The sequence below is a fragment of the Opisthocomus hoazin genome, chromosome 4 (genome assembly GCF_030867145.1).
Source record: "Opisthocomus hoazin isolate bOpiHoa1 chromosome 4, bOpiHoa1.hap1, whole genome shotgun sequence".
Classification (NCBI taxonomy): domain Eukaryota; kingdom Metazoa; phylum Chordata; class Aves; order Opisthocomiformes; family Opisthocomidae; genus Opisthocomus; species Opisthocomus hoazin.
In genome coordinates this window covers 82,558,143-82,578,792 of record NC_134417.1, presented here as the reverse complement: position 1 = coordinate 82,578,792, position 20,650 = coordinate 82,558,143, and the positions used below count along the sequence as shown (strand labels likewise).

Below are 20,650 nucleotides of genomic sequence, written 5' to 3'. Positions count from 1 at the left end.
ATGTCATGCTTCATGTGGAGAAAGAGAAAAAAATGTGTGGAAGCCAAAGGAATTCTTAATTTTTAATCTAATGTGCCTTCCAAAGTATATCAGGTAATTTGTGATTTATTTACAACTGATATATTTCAGGGTGTGCCCACTTACTCTTAGTGTCAAGTAGAAAACAGGGATAGACATGCGGACTGCAGTACGTGCCTGCATGCGGGTGTCTTTCAAGTTTACATCTTAGGTCTCTGTTTGGATCTCATGTTTGCTGGAGATACAAAACAAAGAACAGAGCACAGTCACGATTATAAACTGCTCCAAAATTCATTCAGGCTTTGTCTTTACCTGAAAGGATTTACAGTTTAGTATGAGACAAGACAACAAAGGTTACTATTAAAAAAAAAAAAGAAAAAAGGAAAAAAAAAAAAAGAAAGAAAAAGGGAAGTAAGAGTGTGTGCGTTTGGGGTTGGGAATCCAGCAGCCTGGCAGAGGTGATGCCGTGAAAAGCCGGAATTGAAGACTCAATAGTCAGCAGACTATTAAGCAGGTATTCTTTATTACGGCGCTGGGCACACAGGGGATCTCTCCTCCAAATGTGTGCACCGAAGAGACACAGTTACTAGATATTTATGCTTATGTTAACATACATATTAATTACATTTCCAAGAAATGCTTATCATAGTAATGGTTTTTCCAAGAACTCATTAGTATATGGTAATGTCTGTCGCACATGTTTGTTTGGTGTCTCTGGGTGATCGGCGGGGTTTTCAGATTATTCTGCAGCCTCCTTGTCTCTGTAGTTTGCATACCTGTTCTCCCAAGGCCCAGGTGCCTAAAGGGATTATTCAGGAGTCCCTTATCTTGCAACCATCCCAATTATTCACAAAGAACCAAGACTTGTTTTGGTTGTGCAATGATTCTGACCACCTGAAGCGATAACATCCCCTACATGATACATTTGTTACATTTACAGTTATCAGAGGCGAGGCTGCTGCAGCTCTGTGGCCCCAGGCCCAGCTGGAAGGAGGACCGGGTGCGTGGGTGCACACCCCCAGAGTACAGACACACTTGTGCACGTGGCCAGTCACGCAGGCCCTGGACACTCGGGAGCTGGCCCCTGGAGCCCCTGGTTGCATACATACACACACACACACACGTATGTATGCATATATACATACACTGACAGGCAGTATGTTCGCCCAGTGGGCCCTCCAGCTCCTGGCAGCCCAGGCACACGGCTCCTGCGAGCCTTTGCCCTTTCCCTGTGGCAGGCACTCAGCTCCATACGCACAGACGCAGAACAGCCAGACCCCACAACCAGAAAATGGTTAGAAATGGAGTTCAGTAAGGCAGGACAGGCTGTGGTGATTGGGTGTGCAGCCCACAGTCAGGCCAGCGCACTGACCAGCCTGCTGATGTGCTACGGGCCTCTTCCACCCCCTTTTCCCTCCATTTCCCCAGACCTTCACCTCCCTTACCCCCCTCAGTCCCTCCCTTTTCCCAGCTTTGGTCTTTTCTCTCGACACGCCGTATGCCTCGTACAGACCCACGACGCTCGCGGCTCGCCGGTGCCCCTCGGCGCTGATCCCCAGGCTATGGGGGTCCCTTTCCCCGTCCCCGTTCTCCACTCCTTTGTGCTAACGGGAATTGGCCTTTAATCACACAACCGAACAGGGCGAGGACGTGTTCTGCCCTCGCGGTCCCACGGGCACAAAACACGACGGCTCCAAACCGTACCCACTGGCCATGGCTCGAACCCCGCTCACGGCCTGGTCCTTCTCCGGCAAGACCCCAACCTAGCCCGCTGCGCCGCTCCCACAGCAGGGCCCTCCGGAGCCCCCCGAGGCCCCGCCATAGGCCCGCACCTCCCGCGCTCCGGGGCCCAGCGGAGCGGGACCGACTCTCCCCAGCCCTGGGGCCCGCACGGAGGCCATCAGTGGCCGCACCCCACCGCCCCTCGGCCCCGGCCCGGCCTCCCCACCTCCCCCGGACGGAAGCGCCGCGCTCTCGCGAGACGGCCCGCCCCGCTGCCTCTTCCGGCGGCGTGCGGCCGGGCTCGGGCGGGTGGCATGGCGCTCTACAACTTCAAGAAGATCACGGTGGTGCCGTCCGCCAAGGTACGGGCGTCCCTCCCGCTCCTCGGTTCCGGTCCCGTCCCTCAGCGCGGGGCGAGCTGCTCCCGCCAGGCGGCGGCCCCAGTGAGGAGAGCGCTACCCCCACCCCGCGCTGCCGGCGTGGCCTCGGCCTTCGCCCCCTCCCCCTCCCCCTCCCGCAGGGCCCGTGGACTCGCCCTGGGCTGGCGCTCACGGGCCGGGCGGCCTGTACCATGTGGGCGGGGGGGGAGCGGGGGTTCCTGTCAGCGGCCCTGCCCCCTCAGGGGCCGCGCTTCTTTTCAGTCCCGCGGGGGTGTCGGGGTGCCCCCCTCCTCCAAATCCCTCTTGCGGTGAAAAGCGGAGGGGGGATGTGCAAACTGCGTGTTATTGTCCGGAGATGGGAACGCGGGGCTCAGGTGTTTGACCCCAAAACGTACCTTGCAGACCGCGAACGGCGTGGGCGCGCTGAGCTGGTCTGCCCGATCCTCCTCCGAAACAAAATTCATGGCTTTGTAAGAACTGGGCAAGCTGTGTAATTGATATTGTCTCCTCGATTGCAGGACTTCATAGATTTGACATTGTCAAAGACTCAGCGGAAGACTCCAACTGTCATTCATAAACATTATAAAATCCATCGGATTCGACATTTTTACATGCGAAAAGTCAAATATACACAACAGAATTACCATGATAGACTCACTCAGATCTTAACAGATTTCCCCAAATTAGATGTAAGTGTTTTGTTGTTTGTTCATAAAGGAACTTTGCTTTCATGGCATCGGGAATACTTTAACAGCATATTGCTTTTATTCAGGTTTGTTTTGGCCTGAGCAACGTCTTGCTGATTTACTGTGTAGATGATTTTGACTGATTCCCAGTAGATTTTACTGGGAGTGATCTTGGGCAAGCTTGTTGTGCAAAAATAGCTTGTTCCTACTGAGAAAGGAAGTCTGAATGGTGCTGGTGGATGGTGGTTGAAGGGTGAGTTTTACAGGGTGTTAGCTGATCAGATGTGTTTGCCAGAAGGTGCTGCTGAATGAAGAGAACGTGTGGGTTTTTGAAGGATGTTGTGTCTGCTTATTTCTTCTTTGTATATGTGTATGTAAATTGTGCTTATGGTTACTCTTCCCTAGAAAATATTTGCAGGAAGTAAGAAATATCCAAATCGATCATATTGTTTCCATCTTCAGTTCTTCAGAAGTTACTTTGACAACAGAAACATGATTCTTGGCCCTCTGAAGGGTAATGTTGGAAACACACTGACAAGACGTGCGTAGTCTTAACTTCCCAACAGCTGCAGCTGGAGCCACGTGTCCAGTGGGGCTTTTTTGTAGGCAATTTTCTGCTCGTGCTTGAGTTGTTGACCTGCAACCGTGTTTTTTCCTGATGTTTTCGTATCCAGTGAATGTTGCTGCAGAATTCCCACAAGTATCTTGTGTTTTGTTTAACATCACATCATGAAATTTCTGCAAATCAGTACATAAGTAGCTGAAATACTTTGTTTAAAAGATGTGAACCAAAGATGCTGTTTCCTTGGAAAGCTGAAGGATTTATCTGGGCATTGAAGAAACCCTTCTTAGCTAGTCTTGCACAGATTTTAGTGTGCACACTCAGAAAAAGGGAGGAATTAATATTGTTGCTGTGTTTCTGGTATAGTGTGAATTTGGTTTTAGAAACTACTTCTGCAGACTTCTTGCAGTTTCTTATTTTTTTAAAAAAAGCCTTCAAAGTTGTAATATGAAGGATTTTACAAAACGAAAGATCAAATGGAATCTCTGTAAGAATCAGTTCAAGGTGTGTTTGAAGAAGAAATTCAAAGCGATCAAGATTTATGCATTTAATGACCAAGCAGATTATTTTTCTTACATAAGATAGTAATGAAAACTGTTTGGCTTACATTGTGATTTCTGTTGCTGTACTGGAGAAAAAACTTACATAGTTGCCAAGAAATAGTCATCTTAAAGAAGGAAAATATTAGGCTTAATTTTATTTTATGCTTTTGTTTTAGGATATTCATCCTTTTTACGCAGATTTGATGAATGTTCTCTATGATAAAGATCACTACAAGCTGGCTTTGGGACAGATTAATATTGCCAAGAACCTGATTGACAAGTAAGGGACATTAATTTCTTCGATTTTGTACCTGCCTGGTTGCTTGTTGGCTAAATTCTTACTTCTTGTCTCCACAGTGTTGCTAAAGACTATGTGCGGCTGATGAAATACGGTGATTCGCTGTACCGCTGCAAACAGCTGAAACGCGCTGCTCTGGGACGGATGTGCACGATTATCAAAAGACAGAAACAAAGCTTGGAATATTTGGAGCAAGGTTGGTGCTATAAATAGGCTAAAATAAGGCGTGTGAATCAGGTTTAACATTTATCCTTACGCTTAATAACAGTTAGAAGAATGTGTTTAATACAGAGTATAGACACAGGAAGCATAGAAATAGTTTCGAAATCCCCAAATACGTAGAAATTATTTTTTAACAAAATAGTTTTCTCTTTCAAAATTCTTTAAATTTTATGGTATTGCTAACAGTTGTACAAAGTTTTTCTTTGCTTGAAAGTCACAGCCATGCTTTTATTTATCATTATTTTCACTAACGTATATTTGAAAAATAGCGCTAAACATTTTCCAAACATTACTTCTTACTTCAGCCTTATTATTCCTTCAGGTTATCTTGCCTGGTTTGATGAGGTCATTCTAGCTAAAAGACAGTGGTCTTCATTTTTTAAATATTAAGTTTCTTTTTATGTTGTATGTAGATACTTGTGGAGTTTACAAACTATTACATGTTTTCATAAATTATCAATCAAATTATAATGTCAGAAAAGTTACTAATATGTATATAAACAGTTTCACATAGCACTTTTTATTCCATTTCAGCAAAACTTAAATTATCGCAAGTATTAAAAAATCTTTTTTTAACATTTCAGTGCGACAACATTTGTCCCGTTTGCCAACCATCGATCCCAATACACGAACTCTTCTGTTGTGTGGCTACCCAAATGTTGGAAAATCTAGCTTTATAAATAAGGTATGTGAATGTTTTTTTTCAAAAATAATACTGAGATACCATTTAATTAAAACAAGGTAACGTTTAAGCAATGCAATATCATTATAGCACTGTCTGATGTGAGTGGTAAAAAATTCAAATATATGGGTAGAGGGGAGAGATAGATGGATAATTGAAAATGGATAAATGGAAAATTACGATTGATTTCACACTTAAAAGTCATTATCTTTTCCAAAATAGTATGTATCCCACTAACATATTTTCTGATACTTAAATGCTTGCAGAGAAGCCAGAATAACTTTTTTTTTTTTTTTGGTAGCAAAGGAGGTGTGTTGTAATTGTGATATACTGCTTGCAGCTTTGGGAAATTTTCAGTAAATGTGTGTGAATAAATCTTGTTTTAAGGTTACAAGAGCAGATGTAGAAGTGCAGCCTTATGCCTTTACCACAAAATCTCTCTTTGTGGGACATATGGATTATAAGTATCTGCGCTGGCAGGTAAGAACTGTCACGATTTTGCATTTTCTTTGAAGAATTAACTGGTTGTAATCTAATTTGCCATTTTTCAACATGAGCTGCATTTTTATGTGTTGACGAGACACGCTATGTCTGAGAGCTGCTGTGCAAGGTACAGTGTGCCAAATGAGGACAGCAGCCAAAATGTGTTCTAAAAGTGTACATGTACGGGTGTGTTTTCAATTTGAGGGAAGAATGGAAATGGAATTACTGACTAAAGCCAGCTCACGTTTTATCGCTGTCAAATTCTGGGCCAGGGCTTTCTCTGCTTGTTCAGTAAGAACACTTGGAGTGTTGGGGTGTTGTGAAACCTCATTCTTCACCCATTACTCCATTTTCACATTCTCAGTTTGGCTGAGTTTATAGTCTTATTTCTGACTGAAAGGAAAGAATATTACTGTCTTAAAAAATACAGTATTGATGAGAAGTCAAGCACATGTTCTGAAATAGTGTATCAGTCATCCTGTAATAATGCCTGATGTAATTATGTTAATTTTAGGTAGTAGATACTCCTGGTATTTTGGATCATCCTTTGGAGGATAGGAACACCATCGAGATGCAGGCTATAACTGCGCTTGCACATCTTCGTGCCGCTGTGCTGTATGTGATGGATGTGTCTGAGCAGTGTGGGCATAGCCTGGAGGAGCAAGTAGAGCTCTTCAGAAATATTAAGCCATTGTTTGCTAACAAGGTGGGTTTTGTTTACGTTATTAATAAACCTTAGGTTTTTATAACATGATAACTTACACATTTGTTTTCTTTTTGTTAGCCACTTATAGTTGTTGCAAACAAATGTGATGTGAAGAGGATTGCAGAACTTCCTGAAGAGAGTCAGGTTAGACTACTTCTCTCACACCTCTCGCTGTCTTCCGACATTTACGAAAAGGTTATGCACAAATGTCATGGACAGCTATCGTTTCTATGGGGAAAAAACTTTTACATGACCATTTCTTTAACTATTTAATAGCGTAATGGAAAGTGGCTTTCCAGGTCTTGACCCATATCTTTCTTAAGTACTGTCTGATGTATATCATTGCCTGAACTTCGTAAATGCCAAACAGAAAGCAAGTCCTCAGGGGTCTGTGACGCTGTCAGGACTTTCAGTTACTGCTGTGGTTGGAGGTGAGACTGAGTAGCCATGTTCAATAATCATTTCAGTAAGAGTTCAGAGACAGTGAGCACTAGGCTGAGAGGTGTTGGCGGAACAGTTAAAGTAGAAGGTCCCACTGGGCAACACGTTGTGTATATGCAGGGCTAATTCTTTTGTATCTGTAAGTTCAAGGACACACAGAATTTGTGTTTCTCTCACTCTTTTCTTTTTTTTTTCCTCTTCCTTATGAGTCATTTATAGGTGCCTTTTAGAAAGTAGTTACTTGCTTATAAAAGAAGAAACAGATTAAATATAACTGTAGTTGTAAAGTTTATGTCCTTTATTGAGAAGCACATTCTAATAAAATAGTAACAAGTTGTGTACATTGATATTAGATTAAGATTTCTGTTTTTCATGTACCAGTATATTAAGAAATGGGCAGAATGTCATTCTTTGGGATAATGTTTCTATTTTAGAAAATGTTTGAAAATTTTGAAGCAGAAGGATTTTCTGTAATAGAGACAAGTACTCTAACAGAAGAAGGTGTAATCCAGGTTAAAACAGAGGTAGGTCTCTTTTTTATCAATTTCATTCCAGAGGAACTGCTAACATTTTGCCTCATTTGTACAAATTTAATCTTAGTTAAACCACACTGTAGTGGTAAACTTCAAGCATGTTACACTTTATAACCTGTTGAGTCTCAGTGGACTTGGGTGCAAATGGAAAATTATATCTAATACAAATCATAATTTAAAAAAAAATTTGTGAGTTTTTTCCAAGTCCTGTTGGTTTCTCTTATGTAAAAAAAAAAAATCTTCCCGTGATGCTTTTTTTATAAAATAATTTGATGCTTTCTTGAGAGCTAGAGAGGTAAGAGATTAAACAGAAGATGAGAAATGAAGCTAGATATTTGGGATTGAAAGCCTACCATGTCATTTGTTGTATCAGGAAGGCTTCATTCCTTGCCTAATGTTGCCATGTGCACTTTCAGGCCTGTGACAGACTGTTGGCCCATCGTGTTGATACTAAAATGAAAGGAAATAAAGTGAATGAAGTATTGAATAGATTACACTTGGCCATACCAACCAAGAGAGATAACAAGGTAGGTTACATGTTTACACTTTGTAGTGTATTTCCCAGTACTTCTTAAGTGGGATAAGAATTCTCTGGTCTTAACATGTGAACAGATTAATATGGTGAAATCTTGCTTATTTTTTATTTATCACTGCTGTTTGGAGAGTCAGGTTGGGATTTTGTATTCTTTAGAAATGCATTACTCTGCAGTTGTGATTTATAGCATTATAAAAAATTGATTCAATTAAAAGTTAACTGCTTTTTTGCTGTGGTGGGTTGTTGCATTGATTTCAGGAGCGGCTGCCTTTTATACCTGAGGGAGCAGTAGCACGTAAGAAACGCATGGAAGTAGACACACCCAGGAGGAAACTGGTAAGTGGCATCTCTTAATTAGGAAATCAGCAGATGGATTTTAAATTTGCTATATTAGCCCATAGATTTTAAATTAGACGGTATATAAAGCCATGTATGTATTTGCAGGAGAGAGATCTTGAGCTTGAAATGGGAGATGATTATGTTTTGGATCTTCAGAGTAAGTATGATAGAAGACTCAGTATTATTGTTAAGCAGTAAAGTTTGGTGATTTCAGTTTTAAGGGAGAATACCTAAACCTGACTACTTTCAACTGAGTACCAATGCCACCATGTTATTATTGCATGCTGTCCTTCACTTCTGTTCCAGAACTGGTGATCTCCAGTGACTGTTCCTTGGTTTGTCATGTCACTCATTTGTTTCCCATTTTAGAGTCACAGGCATATAGTGACTGGTCTGATTTCAAGTGTGTATTCTCTTCCATGTTATATTGTACTACCTCATTAATTCTTGATGCTCTCTCTGTTAAGAAGTTCCAATATGAGGGAGACTGCATGTATTCTGTTTCAGCTAGGTATCTGTTGGTTGTTATGGCTTGAACAGTATTTGGCGGTAGGAAGGAGATCAGAAGTATCTTCGAATATGTCAGAGGTGCTACCAAATTCTTGCCGTTTTAGGGATATGGCACTTTTTAAATTGTGATCTGAGTGTTGTTTTCTGTTGTTGGGCATTCTTTGAAATTGTTTTTGTCTCTTTATTAAATCTTGTTATATTTTTAAGAATACTGGGACTTAATGAATTCATCTGAAAAATACGACAAGATACCAGAAATATGGGAAGGTCATAATATACTTGACTACATTGATCCGGATATAATGAGAGTGAGTTTTCCATTTTTCTTTTAATGATTTTCTTGCCTCTTTATCCCTTTATTTGTTTAGTGTAAATTACTGTATTTGTAGATTAAAAACAATATGTGACGAGAACAAGTTCTGTTACATAGTCTACACTTGCCATGGGAAAAGGTACTGTTTTCTGAATGGTCAAGGATGGAATTTCAGAAGAGTGGAAAATTGCTTTACCTGTGCAATGGTGGTGATCTTAGATGGTGATCTTATCTTTTCCATCCTAAAATACGAGGTTTGCAGGAGAAGTTGTGTTTCTTCATTCTTTTGACTACAGCCAGAAGGAGTGTAGCTATCAAACTTCATGTATTATTAACAATATGAAATTCACCCATCAAATTTATGTGTACTGGAGTATGATGTTAAAGGAAATGAACCGAATTGTCAATTTATAACATTTGTATTTAATAACAAGCACTGTCCTTACTTCTTGCTGGTTGTTAAGGAGAAGCAATGAGTGCAGACAATGGTGCCTGCCGGTTACACGCTTGGGTTCATCTGAATTGCTGGTGTTCTAAATGTAGAAAGAGAAGGTTTTTTTTCAGCGTGTGTTTCCAGAAGCTGCCCAGCTAGTACAGTTTGCAGTATTCTGCCATCTGCAGTCACGCAGTGGGCAGCTTTGGGGCAGTCACCCAAATACGGCCAAACTATAATGCGATGTGATCAAGGAGGTCTGCATGGTAGTGTGCCCCACAGGTTCACAGTAACCTGTATCACTCCCTGCATTAAGTGTGGCTGGAGGGGTCATTGCCAAGTCACGTAGTTCCTTCTTTGAAGGGTCTGCATGCTGTCATGGCCCTGGGCCATGCAAAAATGTAGTGCTGAAGATTGTAACTCGAGGGTAAGATGAGCATCTTGATTTTTCACTTCATCTCTTCAAAATCTAAGAAACTGGAAGAATTAGAGAAAGAAGAAGAGCTGAGAGAAGCTGCTGGAGAATATGACAGTGAACCAGAAAGTGAAGACGAAGAAATGATGGAAATCCGACAGTTGGCACAACAGATCCGAGAAAAGAAGAAAATGAAAATCCTGCAGTCAAAGGAAAAAGATACTCGAGGTCCAAGGATGCCTAGAACAGCTAAAAAGGCAAGTATGGAACCTACTCTGTAGTAAAATCTTGCTGATGTATAATAACTTTATGAAAACATAAGCAATATCAGGTAGTGGAACTGATCACTTTTTCTCATGTTCGGGCCTCTCCCTCGCTACTTGCTTCCTTCTGTGCACCTGGGAGTTCTGGTCACTGCTTGGTTGTCGAGGCCAGACCAAATGAGTGATAGTAGGTAGCCCTTTTTGGTTTGAGTCACGGCAGTAAGTCTTTGTAAAATTCCATATATATTGCAGAAAAAGTTTTGAAGAATACAATTCAGCTCGTTTAATTGGATTGCTGCATCGTATTTTTTTTAATTATTATTTTAAATGCAAAGAATTAGGAGAATTACATGCTTAAAATCAAAATGATGTAAAATTTGTTATGGAGCCTTCCGTATGCCGGAAAAGTTTATAAATATTTCCTTTTGGAAGCTAGGTATCACACTTTCGAATGTCAGAATCTCTTGTGACCTGTCCAAGATGGTTCCAGAATAGCAAACTGGTAACCAGACATTTTGAGAAAACGAATCTTGCTGATTTTGCACCCAGTATTTCTTACCTTCCCCAAAGCGTGTGCCTTTTGGGAGAGAAGGAAGCATTTCTGACTGAAATACCTCTTTGTCACCTTCCCCCCCAAAAGGCAAACTGTTTGAAAGAGTGGTAGGGAATGCTGGGACATTGCAATCCTGTGAAGAAGGATTTATGGGTGAAGAGAATTAAGTTGCAATAAATAAAATGTGAACTTTATCCCATCTGCTTGTGGGGTGTGCCAAAGGAATAAATATGTAATGAATATAATGAGATTGTGGTGGTATATTCAGACAAAATGTAAAATAGAACCATACTTTTTTGAAAGAGACGTGTTTTCTTAACTGTCTTTTACCAGGTCCAGCGGAAGGTGCTAGAGAAGGAAATGACTGATCTTGGACTCGACATGACTAATAAAGATGATGTAAGTTTTTGCAAATTACACACAACGTTTATCTAAAAGAGATCAATTTCATTACATGCTGAATTTCTTTGAGCAGGTTTGAAATGAGTATTACAGGTCGCACCTGAGAGAGTTGGGTTCTGTTAAGGAGAAAATGGGAAACCAGATGAGGCAGTGAATACCGGAGTCTTTGAGTGATGTGATCAAAACATGTTGGGTAGGCTGAAGAAATCAGCTAACATTTATTAAGAATCACACAAACATATGGTAATGCTTTCTAGTATAAAGCTTTTGGAATTTGTATAGGATTCAAGAATGGGGTTTGGCTAAACATACTTCTTAATTTTCAAGTCTGCTTTGCTGGATGAGACACTACTTTGTCAGAAATATTAATAATGACAGATCAGGCTTATCTTTTTACAGTTCATTAATTCTGTGAGTTGTAATTGAAGTTTTTGAGGGCAGCTGGTATCTGTAGATGTAAGGCAGCTAAAGTACTTCAAACATAGATTTGCCTTTGGGAGACATTTCATCAGAAATTAAAAAAGAATCCATTTTGTACAGCAAATCCAGCAGTATTATGGTTGTCTAGAGCTTGAGACCTCAAACTCTTGCACTGAACAAGGAGCTGGGAAGCAAGGAATGTGAACACGAGACATCTGAAGCAAGCACTGATGCTTCTCAGAGCTGACGTGCCATGTTGATTTGGGAGCGATCTCCTTGAAGAGGAATTTAATATTGACGCTGTAGGATGATAAATCTGCATGTCTGAAATTCTTAAGGGCTTTGTCCTGTAAAGAGGACACTAATCAGGGTAGGGTTCTTCACTGCTTTTTTGCTGCTGCAAAATAGTGTCAGTTTTGTGATCCATTAATTTGTCTCTGTCTTTTTATCCATTACGTATGAATCTACTCAGAAAAAAATCAGGAAACTGGAGTTCCTAATTGTGAAAAGAATATGGTAAAATTAACTGAAATGTGAATATTCCTGTAGGACAGAAAGGCAGTGACCCACAGTTGACGAGGTCTTCAAGTTACTATGGAATAACCAAAATAATGTATCACAGCAGTCCACTTCCCGGTTTTTCATATCAGTCTAATTAGAAATGGAGCATGTCTGAGCTGATTGTTTCTGGTTTTAATAATTAAAGTGATGTTTTGAATTTCAGGCACATTATGTGAGACGGTCACGTAGCGTTACGAGGAAACGTAAACGTGATGAGTCTGAAACCCCTAAATCTGTGGCACGCAGTCGCAGCTCCTCTCGCACACCACGGGATGTTTCTGGTCTTCGAGATGAAACGGTTTGTTGAATTACGTACCTTTATAGCAATGAAACCAGCGTGATTGTACTTAAACCACCTTCTGGGAAGCTTCATACTAGGTTGGCTATGTTTGTCAAGAGTTCATCTTTCTTCCGTTTGCAGCTTTGTCTTCTGTTTGTTTGAACTCTACTTCAAAAAGCCTAGTTCATTCTTAAAAATAAGTTGTAATAATACAGACTAAGAAAGTACGTTTTAAATTTTTGTCTCTGAATGCAAGTATGAAGGAAGAGTTCTACAAACTGTGGAGTTCTGCCACTAGCAAGTTAGGAATTCCAGGGATAGCGCGATCGCATTGTTCGTGTACTGGGAAAAGAGGGGTTTTGCTAAGGAGGATCAGTGTCACTTGCAGTGAAACTGTTCCAGAGTTGCAGATGGTGGCGTAAGTTGGGTGTTAGTTAATGTCCTCGTTCACATCAGCTAGCTTAGTGGCTTTTTGAAAGGTAAAGCTAGTTACTCGAGTTACTGAGGCAGTTACTCTGCATGTTTGTTTGTTTGGTTTTAAATAGATGGTGAAGAAGGTCAAGACCATGGCAAAGAAAGCGCAAAAGAAAATGAATCGCATGGGCAGGAAAGGAGAGTCGGACAGACACATATTTGACTTGAAGCCAAAACATCTGCTGGCTGGAAAGAGAAAATCTGGTAAAACACAGAGAAGATAAGCAGTCTTCCGAATAAAAAGCAATTAAAACTAAGTTTATTAAAACTAATTTCTAGTCCTGTCTTCCTTTTTAGTAATATGGAGTGTTTAAAAAGCACGGGCTTTGTGTTAGGGGTTAAGATACTTGATGCTCAGAGAGGGCAAGTTCTGATACCTTCATCTTGCAGTTCCAAGTAATGCCGTGAGAAATTTGTCGATACCAGTGGCAGAAACCATTTCTAAATAGACATAAAAAATACCACTTCATTCCATTTTCTTACTATTGAGTTTCATGTAGCAGTAAAGCATTTAAAGTTCTGCGTAAGACTAGATTTAAAATGAGGTTAAATGTAGAAATGTATTTGATAATGAAGCTACCATCAGGACTAAAAATGCACAGCTTCATGAGGTACCCCATCAGTAAGGTTCGGTTTTCTGTGTGCAAGTGAATTCTTTGATGTAAGTGATGTAATCCTTTGTAGTAAGTGATGAGGTTATGTTGCAGGTGAAGGCAGAAATGGGTGGGGAAGTACCGCACAAAGTTGGTGCTCATGCCCTGAACCAGTTTTGAAGGAGTGGGAGAAACGCTTGCCAGTTTACTAAGCTAAATGGTGACTGAAGCTGGAGGAGCAATTGCAGTTTTAGTACGGAGCTGCCATCTGTAGTGACCTAAAACAGCATGGGTGGGGAAGGCGACAACTTACAACTTTTGATACTTCCCATGCGTAGAAAATGAGGATCAGACTGAAATTTTGTCCTGAGTGCATGTCAGTTATGCTACTCACATCCTCTGCTTAGGAAGACATTTTCTCAGAAGCTGATAAGAGAAAAAATCTGTATCTGTTCAAGGCAAAATATAGTCAAATGTGAAATAGTCCCTTTTGGTCCCTAGCTGCTCAAGAACAAGGCAGGAATTATCTAGAGGTTAGTAAAATTATGCATTATAAATGTGTTGTCTGAACAATACACTTAAAATGCACAGTTTTAAAAATTAAATGGGAGTCCAATGAAATTTGCATGTTAAAACAAAAAACCCAAATATGTAAGGGGGAAGAATCCTTAAATTATTTTTTAAATACAACAGGGTAAGAAGATGGCAGCTTTAGCATATTGGAGCATTATGTGTAAATCCACATTATCTCCCTCATCTACTTTGTGGAATAAATTCAGTATTAAAAAGATACTGTAATGCTGCAAAGAACTTCAATGTCAAGAAAAAATGTAATGTCATAGCTTAAGGCATTTTGAAGAACTGTTTAGCAAAACTTTGCTTTCAGCTTCCTTATGCACATTATTTCTACTTCACGGTATGCTTTGTCAACTATTGCTCCAAGCTGCCCATTTGAACTAGCAAAGTAGAACTTAGTTAACAAATCTATTCCCTGCTACCCCCCGTCATTCTGCTTCAGTGACCTTTAACAGCCATGTTGTTGCTTACAGTGTGGTTATGTCAGAGATTATTCTCCATATGGCTCAAAGTCTGGAAAGAAAACAACAGTCCAAGGCTTTAGATTAGGTATTTTAATCATAATCTTTATCTTTAAGATACTCTTTTATTTAAAAAGTCTTTTAAGTATTTGGAAAGTACTCGAATGTATGACCTAGGTAATGCGGCTGACGGCACGGATGAATTCAGGAGAGCCACTACACTGCATTGCTGTCCCCTCACCCACTATTGTTTCATCAAGACAATGCATCAGTTCAGGTCACCACACAACAACTTGGCTCTAAGAACTGCAAGTGTTGAACCACCGGCGATGCTGGCACATGGAAGCTGCAGTCACAGCTGGGGTGAGGAACACGTTAACCGTTGGAAAAACTTAAGTTTTCCCTTGAAAGCAGACACAGGCCAGTTACACCCATGGTTTACATGCAAGGGGAAGTGGTATGAAAACCAGCCTGTTTCATCAAGACCCCTCTGGGAGAAGTTAACTTAAGAAATCTAGGTTGAGTAGCCTGCTAACAGAAGAAATCACAGTTAAGGTTTGGGAGGGGCAAAAAAAGCCCCAAGCCCAAAAATCTTTTAATTCAAATTGAGATACCCTTGATCATTTCTCTATTAAAAAAAGCCTTCCATTGTACTCGCAAGCAACTGACTGCCAGATCAAAAAGAACTAGCTCTTGCACTCTGGTAGGTACAGTTTCTGATTGACCGAAATGAAGAGCTGGTGTCAGCCTACAGATTGTCAGTCTTGAATCTTGGGGTTCAAGGGGTTTGAGTTTTCTGGGAATAACGATTAGCAGGAGATGTTGCAAGGAAAAAAGCTTGCATCAAGATGTCTTTATGAGAGTCACTGAATGCATAACCCTTCTCCAAAGGCAGGCTGCTTCCTACGTTAGATAGGTACCATTTACATCTGGTGTCATTAACCCTTTTTTTTTTAAGAGCTGTCCAGTACTCGGCCATTAACTAACCAGAGAAGGGTGGTGGGGAAAAAAAACCCAAAGAAACCCCAAAAAGTTTATTATCTAAAGCTATGACACACATTGCACAACTTCAAAGTGAAACTCACTCCACACAGACAATCCCATTACTTAAGTTTTTATGTGTTTAATTATAGAGTACAGCAGCTGAAGAGATTTGCTTTCTGCAATTAAAATAATCCTGATTACTTTGGATTGTTTTTTTCTTCAGGCAACTAGTCTTCTCAAATTCAATGCTGAACTCAAATTCTTTTGAAGAGAGAAGAAAAAAACATTGGTTATAACAATCTCTGTATGAAATTATTTGTTAAACGTGCTCCAGGTGGACCAATTTTCTGCACTCAAGTCACGAGTTACCGTAGTGTTAAAGAGACAGCACATCACTGCTAGCCTTCAGCATCTTCTACCCCAGCTACTTACATTCTGTGTATTTTTTCATGATCAACAAATTTGTTCAAGTTAGATAAGTTATCCCACCACTTAAAAAGAAAGGTCTCTGCAATTAGTTTAAACCACGGAGTAATCTTAACTTCATTCTTGGAGGCTTTGTCCATGAGCTGTTTCAGTTCTTTCTGTGTCACGTAGCAGTAGCTTTGGATCTCGTTAGGGTCGGGATTCAGCGTTACGTCCTTCTGTACAAACAAGATGTAGTCTATCTCGTGTTCCCCCCAGATCCCGTCAGACTTGGCCTTGTAGTGGATTCGTGTCAGATAGGAGATTTCTTCTGGAGTTACCTACAACCAGAACGCTTGTCAGAACCAGTGCCAAGCCAGAACAACTGCACGCCAGGCATTACAGAAGAACTACCAGCTATTACCTTCTTCCTTAGAAATTGTTTCCCCCCCAAGGGTAACAATTGCAATGTACTTCTTCACCAACAATTGCTACAAAAGAATTTTTTATTGTACTTTGATGATGAGTTGCACAGCATTTCTTTAGTCAGACTCACCCTGTAATATTTTGAGTGGATTTCTTCTATACAGTAAGATTTAAATAATGTTTACCAGACCTTAACGTGCACTTACTGAAGCGCTGGTGAACACAAAACACTTGCACCTGCCCCTTGCCTCCCAAGGAAAACACCTGACAGCTACTCAAAGCTGTGGAAAAGACCACAAGTATATTTCAGCCAGCTTCACCCTGCCCTCTGTGCACTCCCAAGGTGCCACCAGAAAGGAAGGTGCCAGCAGCAGGCTGTGTGATTGCTCTGGAAGAAAATCCGCCTGCCCAGGCCACCCTACTTCCCATAGGGAACTCGGGATTGCAGCGGGACTCGTGCAGGGGTGCTGGCAGCAGCTGACAGCGATGCCCTCCAGCAGCATGGGTTGTACAGAACGCGAATGGCCCCGAGGAAGGGCGACACATCACCTTCCAGCCTGGAGGAAGGGCAGCATGTCACCTTCCCCTGGGCAAGCAGGATGGCCCGGCTGGAAAACCCGTAGGCACCCACAGTCAGACCGGGAGCAACGCGATCCTTCCTCACTGTGCGATTTACTCTTTGGCTCGTAGTTAGTTTGAGCAGTGGAATGTTCTAACACACCGTTCAGCGGTATCAGCTTTTGAGACTGGAATACAGATGAAGAAGTCTCAAATTCACTGAGCTCTCTACACGTCCAAAGTTAAATTCATTTTCAGGTTTCAGGCTGGCCCTGCCTGCCAGATGGTAACCCTGTAAATTGGCAAACATTGGCAAGAATTCCCTTTTCTCCCTCCCTCCTTTACCTGCTCCATGGGAATTCCTAACTCTGCTTTCAGTCGTCTCTGCGCTGCTCTCCGAACACCAATGGCATTATCTTCTTCCAGTTCTAGTGGATGGCTCAGAGGATGACTGCAACAAGTGTTGGTAAAACAATCTGCAACAAGTTTGTATCAGTACATTTTCGACATGTATAAAGCATTGCCAAAAAACAAACCAAAACCACCCAAAAAACCCACCACCAAAAAAACCCCAGAGATGTAGGACAGTTATTCAACACATCACAGCTTTGTTTCTCTTCTGTAGAGAAGGGTCAGAGAGGAAGGAGGATATTATCACCTCTGTTTTTATTTCCACATTTTGCCCCAAGATTTGCCTGTACCAAGTACTACTTTGCACGTGTTTTGACGCACATGAACGCATGCCTTCTCACACCCAACACAGCATCTACTCAGAGAGACAGTTTGGAAGGCACTTGTTTATCCTGCAAACACTAATTAAAAAAACTTTTGGGACTTTATATGCAACGGAATATTGAAAATACTCCCTGAGCTTCAAGACCAGCTACCTGAGCAAGTGCTTCAACGCCACTCAGCTGGTCTTGCAGCCAAGAAGGTAAACAACGCACGCTCTGCCCTTGTATAAACAGGATCACACAAGTCAGGGAGCGATCATTTCCCAAGCGTATGTGTAATAATTAGCTAGTGATCCCATTATCTGACTTCATCCACCAGATGACAGGTACATCTCGAACTCTTAAAAGCGTCTCCTCTCCAAAGACGTAAATTCTAAAAACTCAGAATGAGTTACGCTGCAATATCAGACCGGCACAGTTTAAAAATCTTGATTTAAATAAAATATATGTGTAAAACAATGTATTTCAGTACTAACCTGGAAATGTAATTTTTGCATTTGACCTCTGCTGCAGCAACAGTTTATTTTCTGTATTAAATAAGAAAACACTGAAGGCTCGGTGCAGTAAACCTAAAAACAAACAAAAAAAAAACAAACCCAAGAGAGCTATTTAACAGGAGAAAAGAAAAACACATGAAGACAGAGTTTAAGGGCTTAGAATGCCCTCATTTTTGGGTAATCTAAATTTGAAATTCATACACATTAAAAAGCAAGCATTTGGTAAAAAAGAGTTATTTAGGTTTCTCTGTCAGCTTATGAAAAACATTATGGAATTAAAAAGGTACTAAGAACAAGAATGCAATAGAAGAGTTCTACTAAATTCGGTCAGTTCGTCATTCCGAAGATGCAAATTTGAGCAAGCTTCCAAGGAGGGCTCAGCAGCCATAAATTTACTATCAAGAAGGGATGACTCAACCCCCCCTAAAGAATTGTATGGAATTTCAAGAAGCTTTAGGAATTGCAAAAGTACAAAATTCCTCAAAACCAGTACAATTGCTGCTTTCTGCAACTTTTGTTATTCCTCACTCTTCAGGAAGATGCTTCCCCTGAGTATGGAAAAGGAGGTCACAGACTGTTGTGACAGATTTGTGAATCTGATCAACCTCAAATAAAACCCACAATCAATTAGAATTACAACAATGAGATAAACCCCTTTCCTATTAGCAGTATTTGAAGCAGAACTCTGTGTGAACTACTTAAAAGAATCAAAGTGTCTGCTATTTGAAAAGAACTGCGCAAAGAAGCAAGCAGCATTCTTTAGAAAAAGCTACACAGAATCAGGTATCTATAATAGGAAAATAATACTATTTTATCATCAAAATGTGACTCAAAAATATTTATCAAGACATACAGCTTATGTCTGCAATCACACGTTTCTCTCTTTGCTACCACCTCCAATTGTGTATTCCTCCAAACTGCAGTATTTTAAAATCAGATGTGGTATGCTGGGGGAGGAGGGGGGTGCGGGGAAGCACTTCCTTTGGTTTGATCAACACCCACCTGAGATTCAGGCTTTAATTTAACCATGACTATATTTCAGAAAATATTCGATCCACTTCACGGTTCAATCAGACGGTAAGCAAGCCGTACCTTTATCGATGTTTTCATTCAAGTGACAGTTTTTCTTGGTATCCGCTCCAATCTTCTTGTCGTTTTCATCGATAAGGATGCACATCTCTGCCAAGAGCTGCACCTGCTGCTCGTCCAGGTGATCTGTGCTGACCTCAGGCATCGTGACGGCAGCACACGCTCCACTGAAAAAAAACCCAACGAAAAGAAGAGTCCTTCAGCGACGGCATCAGCTACGAGGCTCCGGGCGAACTGGGGGAAACAAGCCGGCGCCTGGGTCTCCGACACGGTGGAAACTGAGCGCCCACTGCATTTTGGGGGTTTTAGATGCTTCTGGACTTCTCCGAAACTTCGCACCCACGGTACCACAGGTCGCGACGCGGCGCGGGGGTGCTCAGCAGGCTGCTTCTTTCTCTCCCCGAAGCTCCCGGCAGCAGCTGCCACGGCACGGACGCGCCAAGCGCGGCGCTTCGGTGCGCTGCTGGTGCACGGCACCCAGCTCCGGACCTCACCCCGCTGAGCCCCGCAGCCCACCCCGCCGGCGCGCTGCCGCCGGCCGACGCTCACGCCGGTGGGTTCCCCCCCATCAGTCAGAGCCCGGCAGCGAGGGGTCCTGGACCAGGGCACGCGGCCCGAGGCGCCTCCAGACCCCCACCTGCCCCTCGCAGCCTCCCGCCCCGTCACGCCCCCCCGCAGCCCCCCGCCCCCGTCAGGCCCCCCCGCCGCCCCGGCCCCCGCAGCCCCTCGCCCCTATCAGGCCCCCCGCCCCGGCCCCGCCGCCCCCGGCCGCGCCCTCACCCCTGGGCGGCGGACGCCAGCGGCCGGCGGCAGCCCCGCGCGCGGTGGCGGCAGCGAGGCCCCTGAGGGACGGCTGCTCCGCTGAGGCCCGCGCTGACGGCCCGGCGCAGCACGCGCCACATCGCCCGTCACCCCGTTGCCGCCAATAGCGGCGCCCCCCAGCAGCAACGTCACCGCATCGCCCGATCGCCCCACTGCGGCGCGGACTGCCCGGGGGGGGGGGGGGGGACACTAACAGTGACAGAGGAGAAAGGCGTCGGGCCCAGCCAACCGCCACACAGCCAGGTAGAGGCGCTGACCAATACGGAGACGGACTAACGGCGAGATAGCCAATGGGAGCGGGGAAACCGGATCAGGCCACGGCCCGCCCAGCGGGGCGCCGCCATTTCCGGCGGGACGGGCAGGGAGGCAGCGGGCTCTGGGAGCTCGGGCTTCGGCTCCGCTTCGAGGCGAGGCCCGGCGGCGGGGCGCGGTTCCGGGACACCTTTGGTCACCGGCCGCCGCTGAGGCGGCTCCGAGGCCCGGTGGTTGCGGGGGTGCGGCGGGGCAGGCAGCCGGGCCCTCTTCCCGGGAGCGAGCCGCGCCGCAGCGGGCTTGCGGAGATGAGAGGCGGCTTTGCCTTCCCTCAGTGCTCGGGGGTTCGAGCGCTCCTGACGTCAGGCGCGGCTGCTTGTCTCTGCACCCGTCCGCGACAGCCACGGGAGCGCCGCGCTGCGGATGGGCCCGTTCGTAGCGAGCAGTTCCCGGACGGCACCGGTGGTCGGTCCTGGGAGC

General features: G+C 43.2%; 2 protein-coding genes across 2 annotated transcripts; one reads left to right on the top strand and one right to left on the bottom strand.

Moving 5' to 3' along the window:
* The first annotated feature begins 1,998 nt into the window (after nt 1-1,998).
* Nucleotides 1,999-13,045, top strand: GTPBP4 (GTP binding protein 4). The gene is made up of 17 exons (XM_075419727.1): nt 1,999-2,102; nt 2,639-2,809; nt 4,087-4,190; nt 4,268-4,404; nt 5,015-5,115; nt 5,500-5,592; nt 6,110-6,301; nt 6,380-6,445; nt 7,177-7,266; nt 7,692-7,802; nt 8,069-8,146; nt 8,255-8,306; nt 8,867-8,967; nt 9,880-10,077; nt 10,970-11,035; nt 12,183-12,317; nt 12,845-13,045. Exons 1-17 carry the CDS (start codon nt 2,055-2,057, stop codon nt 12,995-12,997), a joined length of 1,896 nt encoding a protein of 631 aa, XP_075275842.1. The 5' UTR covers nt 1,999-2,054; the 3' UTR covers nt 12,998-13,045.
* A 2,456-nt stretch (nt 13,046-15,501) lies between these two features.
* IDI1 (isopentenyl-diphosphate delta isomerase 1) lies at nt 15,502-19,987 on the bottom strand. The gene is made up of 5 exons (XM_075419726.1): nt 19,877-19,987; nt 19,100-19,263; nt 17,987-18,079; nt 17,122-17,252; nt 15,502-16,133 (listed from the first exon to the last, which is right to left on the bottom strand). Exons 2-5 carry the CDS (start codon nt 19,239-19,241, stop codon nt 15,816-15,818), a joined length of 684 nt encoding a protein of 227 aa, XP_075275841.1. The 5' UTR covers nt 19,242-19,263; nt 19,877-19,987; the 3' UTR covers nt 15,502-15,815.
* Between the last annotated feature and the right edge of the window lie 663 nt (nt 19,988-20,650).

Excerpts from the sequence above, each read along its gene's own strand:
- GTPBP4 (XM_075419727.1), top strand. The coding sequence starts at position 2,055 with ATGGCGCTCTACAACTTCAAGAAGATCACGGTGGTGCCGTCCGCCAAG. Across the intron at positions 8,968-9,879 it reads TTGATCCGGATATAATGAGA|AAACTGGAAGAATTAGAGAA; the intron begins GTGAGTTTTCCA and ends TCAAAATCTAAG. Across the intron at positions 12,318-12,844 it reads CTGGTCTTCGAGATGAAACG|ATGGTGAAGAAGGTCAAGAC; the intron begins GTTTGTTGAATT and ends GGTTTTAAATAG.
- IDI1 (XM_075419726.1), bottom strand. The coding sequence starts at position 19,241 with ATGCCTGAGGTCAGCACAGATCACCTGGACGAGCAGCAGGTGCAGCTC. Across the intron at positions 17,253-17,986 it reads TGCAAAAATTACATTTCCAG|ATTGTTTTACCAACACTTGT; the intron begins GTTAGTACTGAA and ends AACTTGTTGCAG. Across the intron at positions 16,134-17,121 it reads TAGGAATTCCCATGGAGCAG|GTAACTCCAGAAGAAATCTC; the intron begins GTAAAGGAGGGA and ends TTCTGGTTGTAG.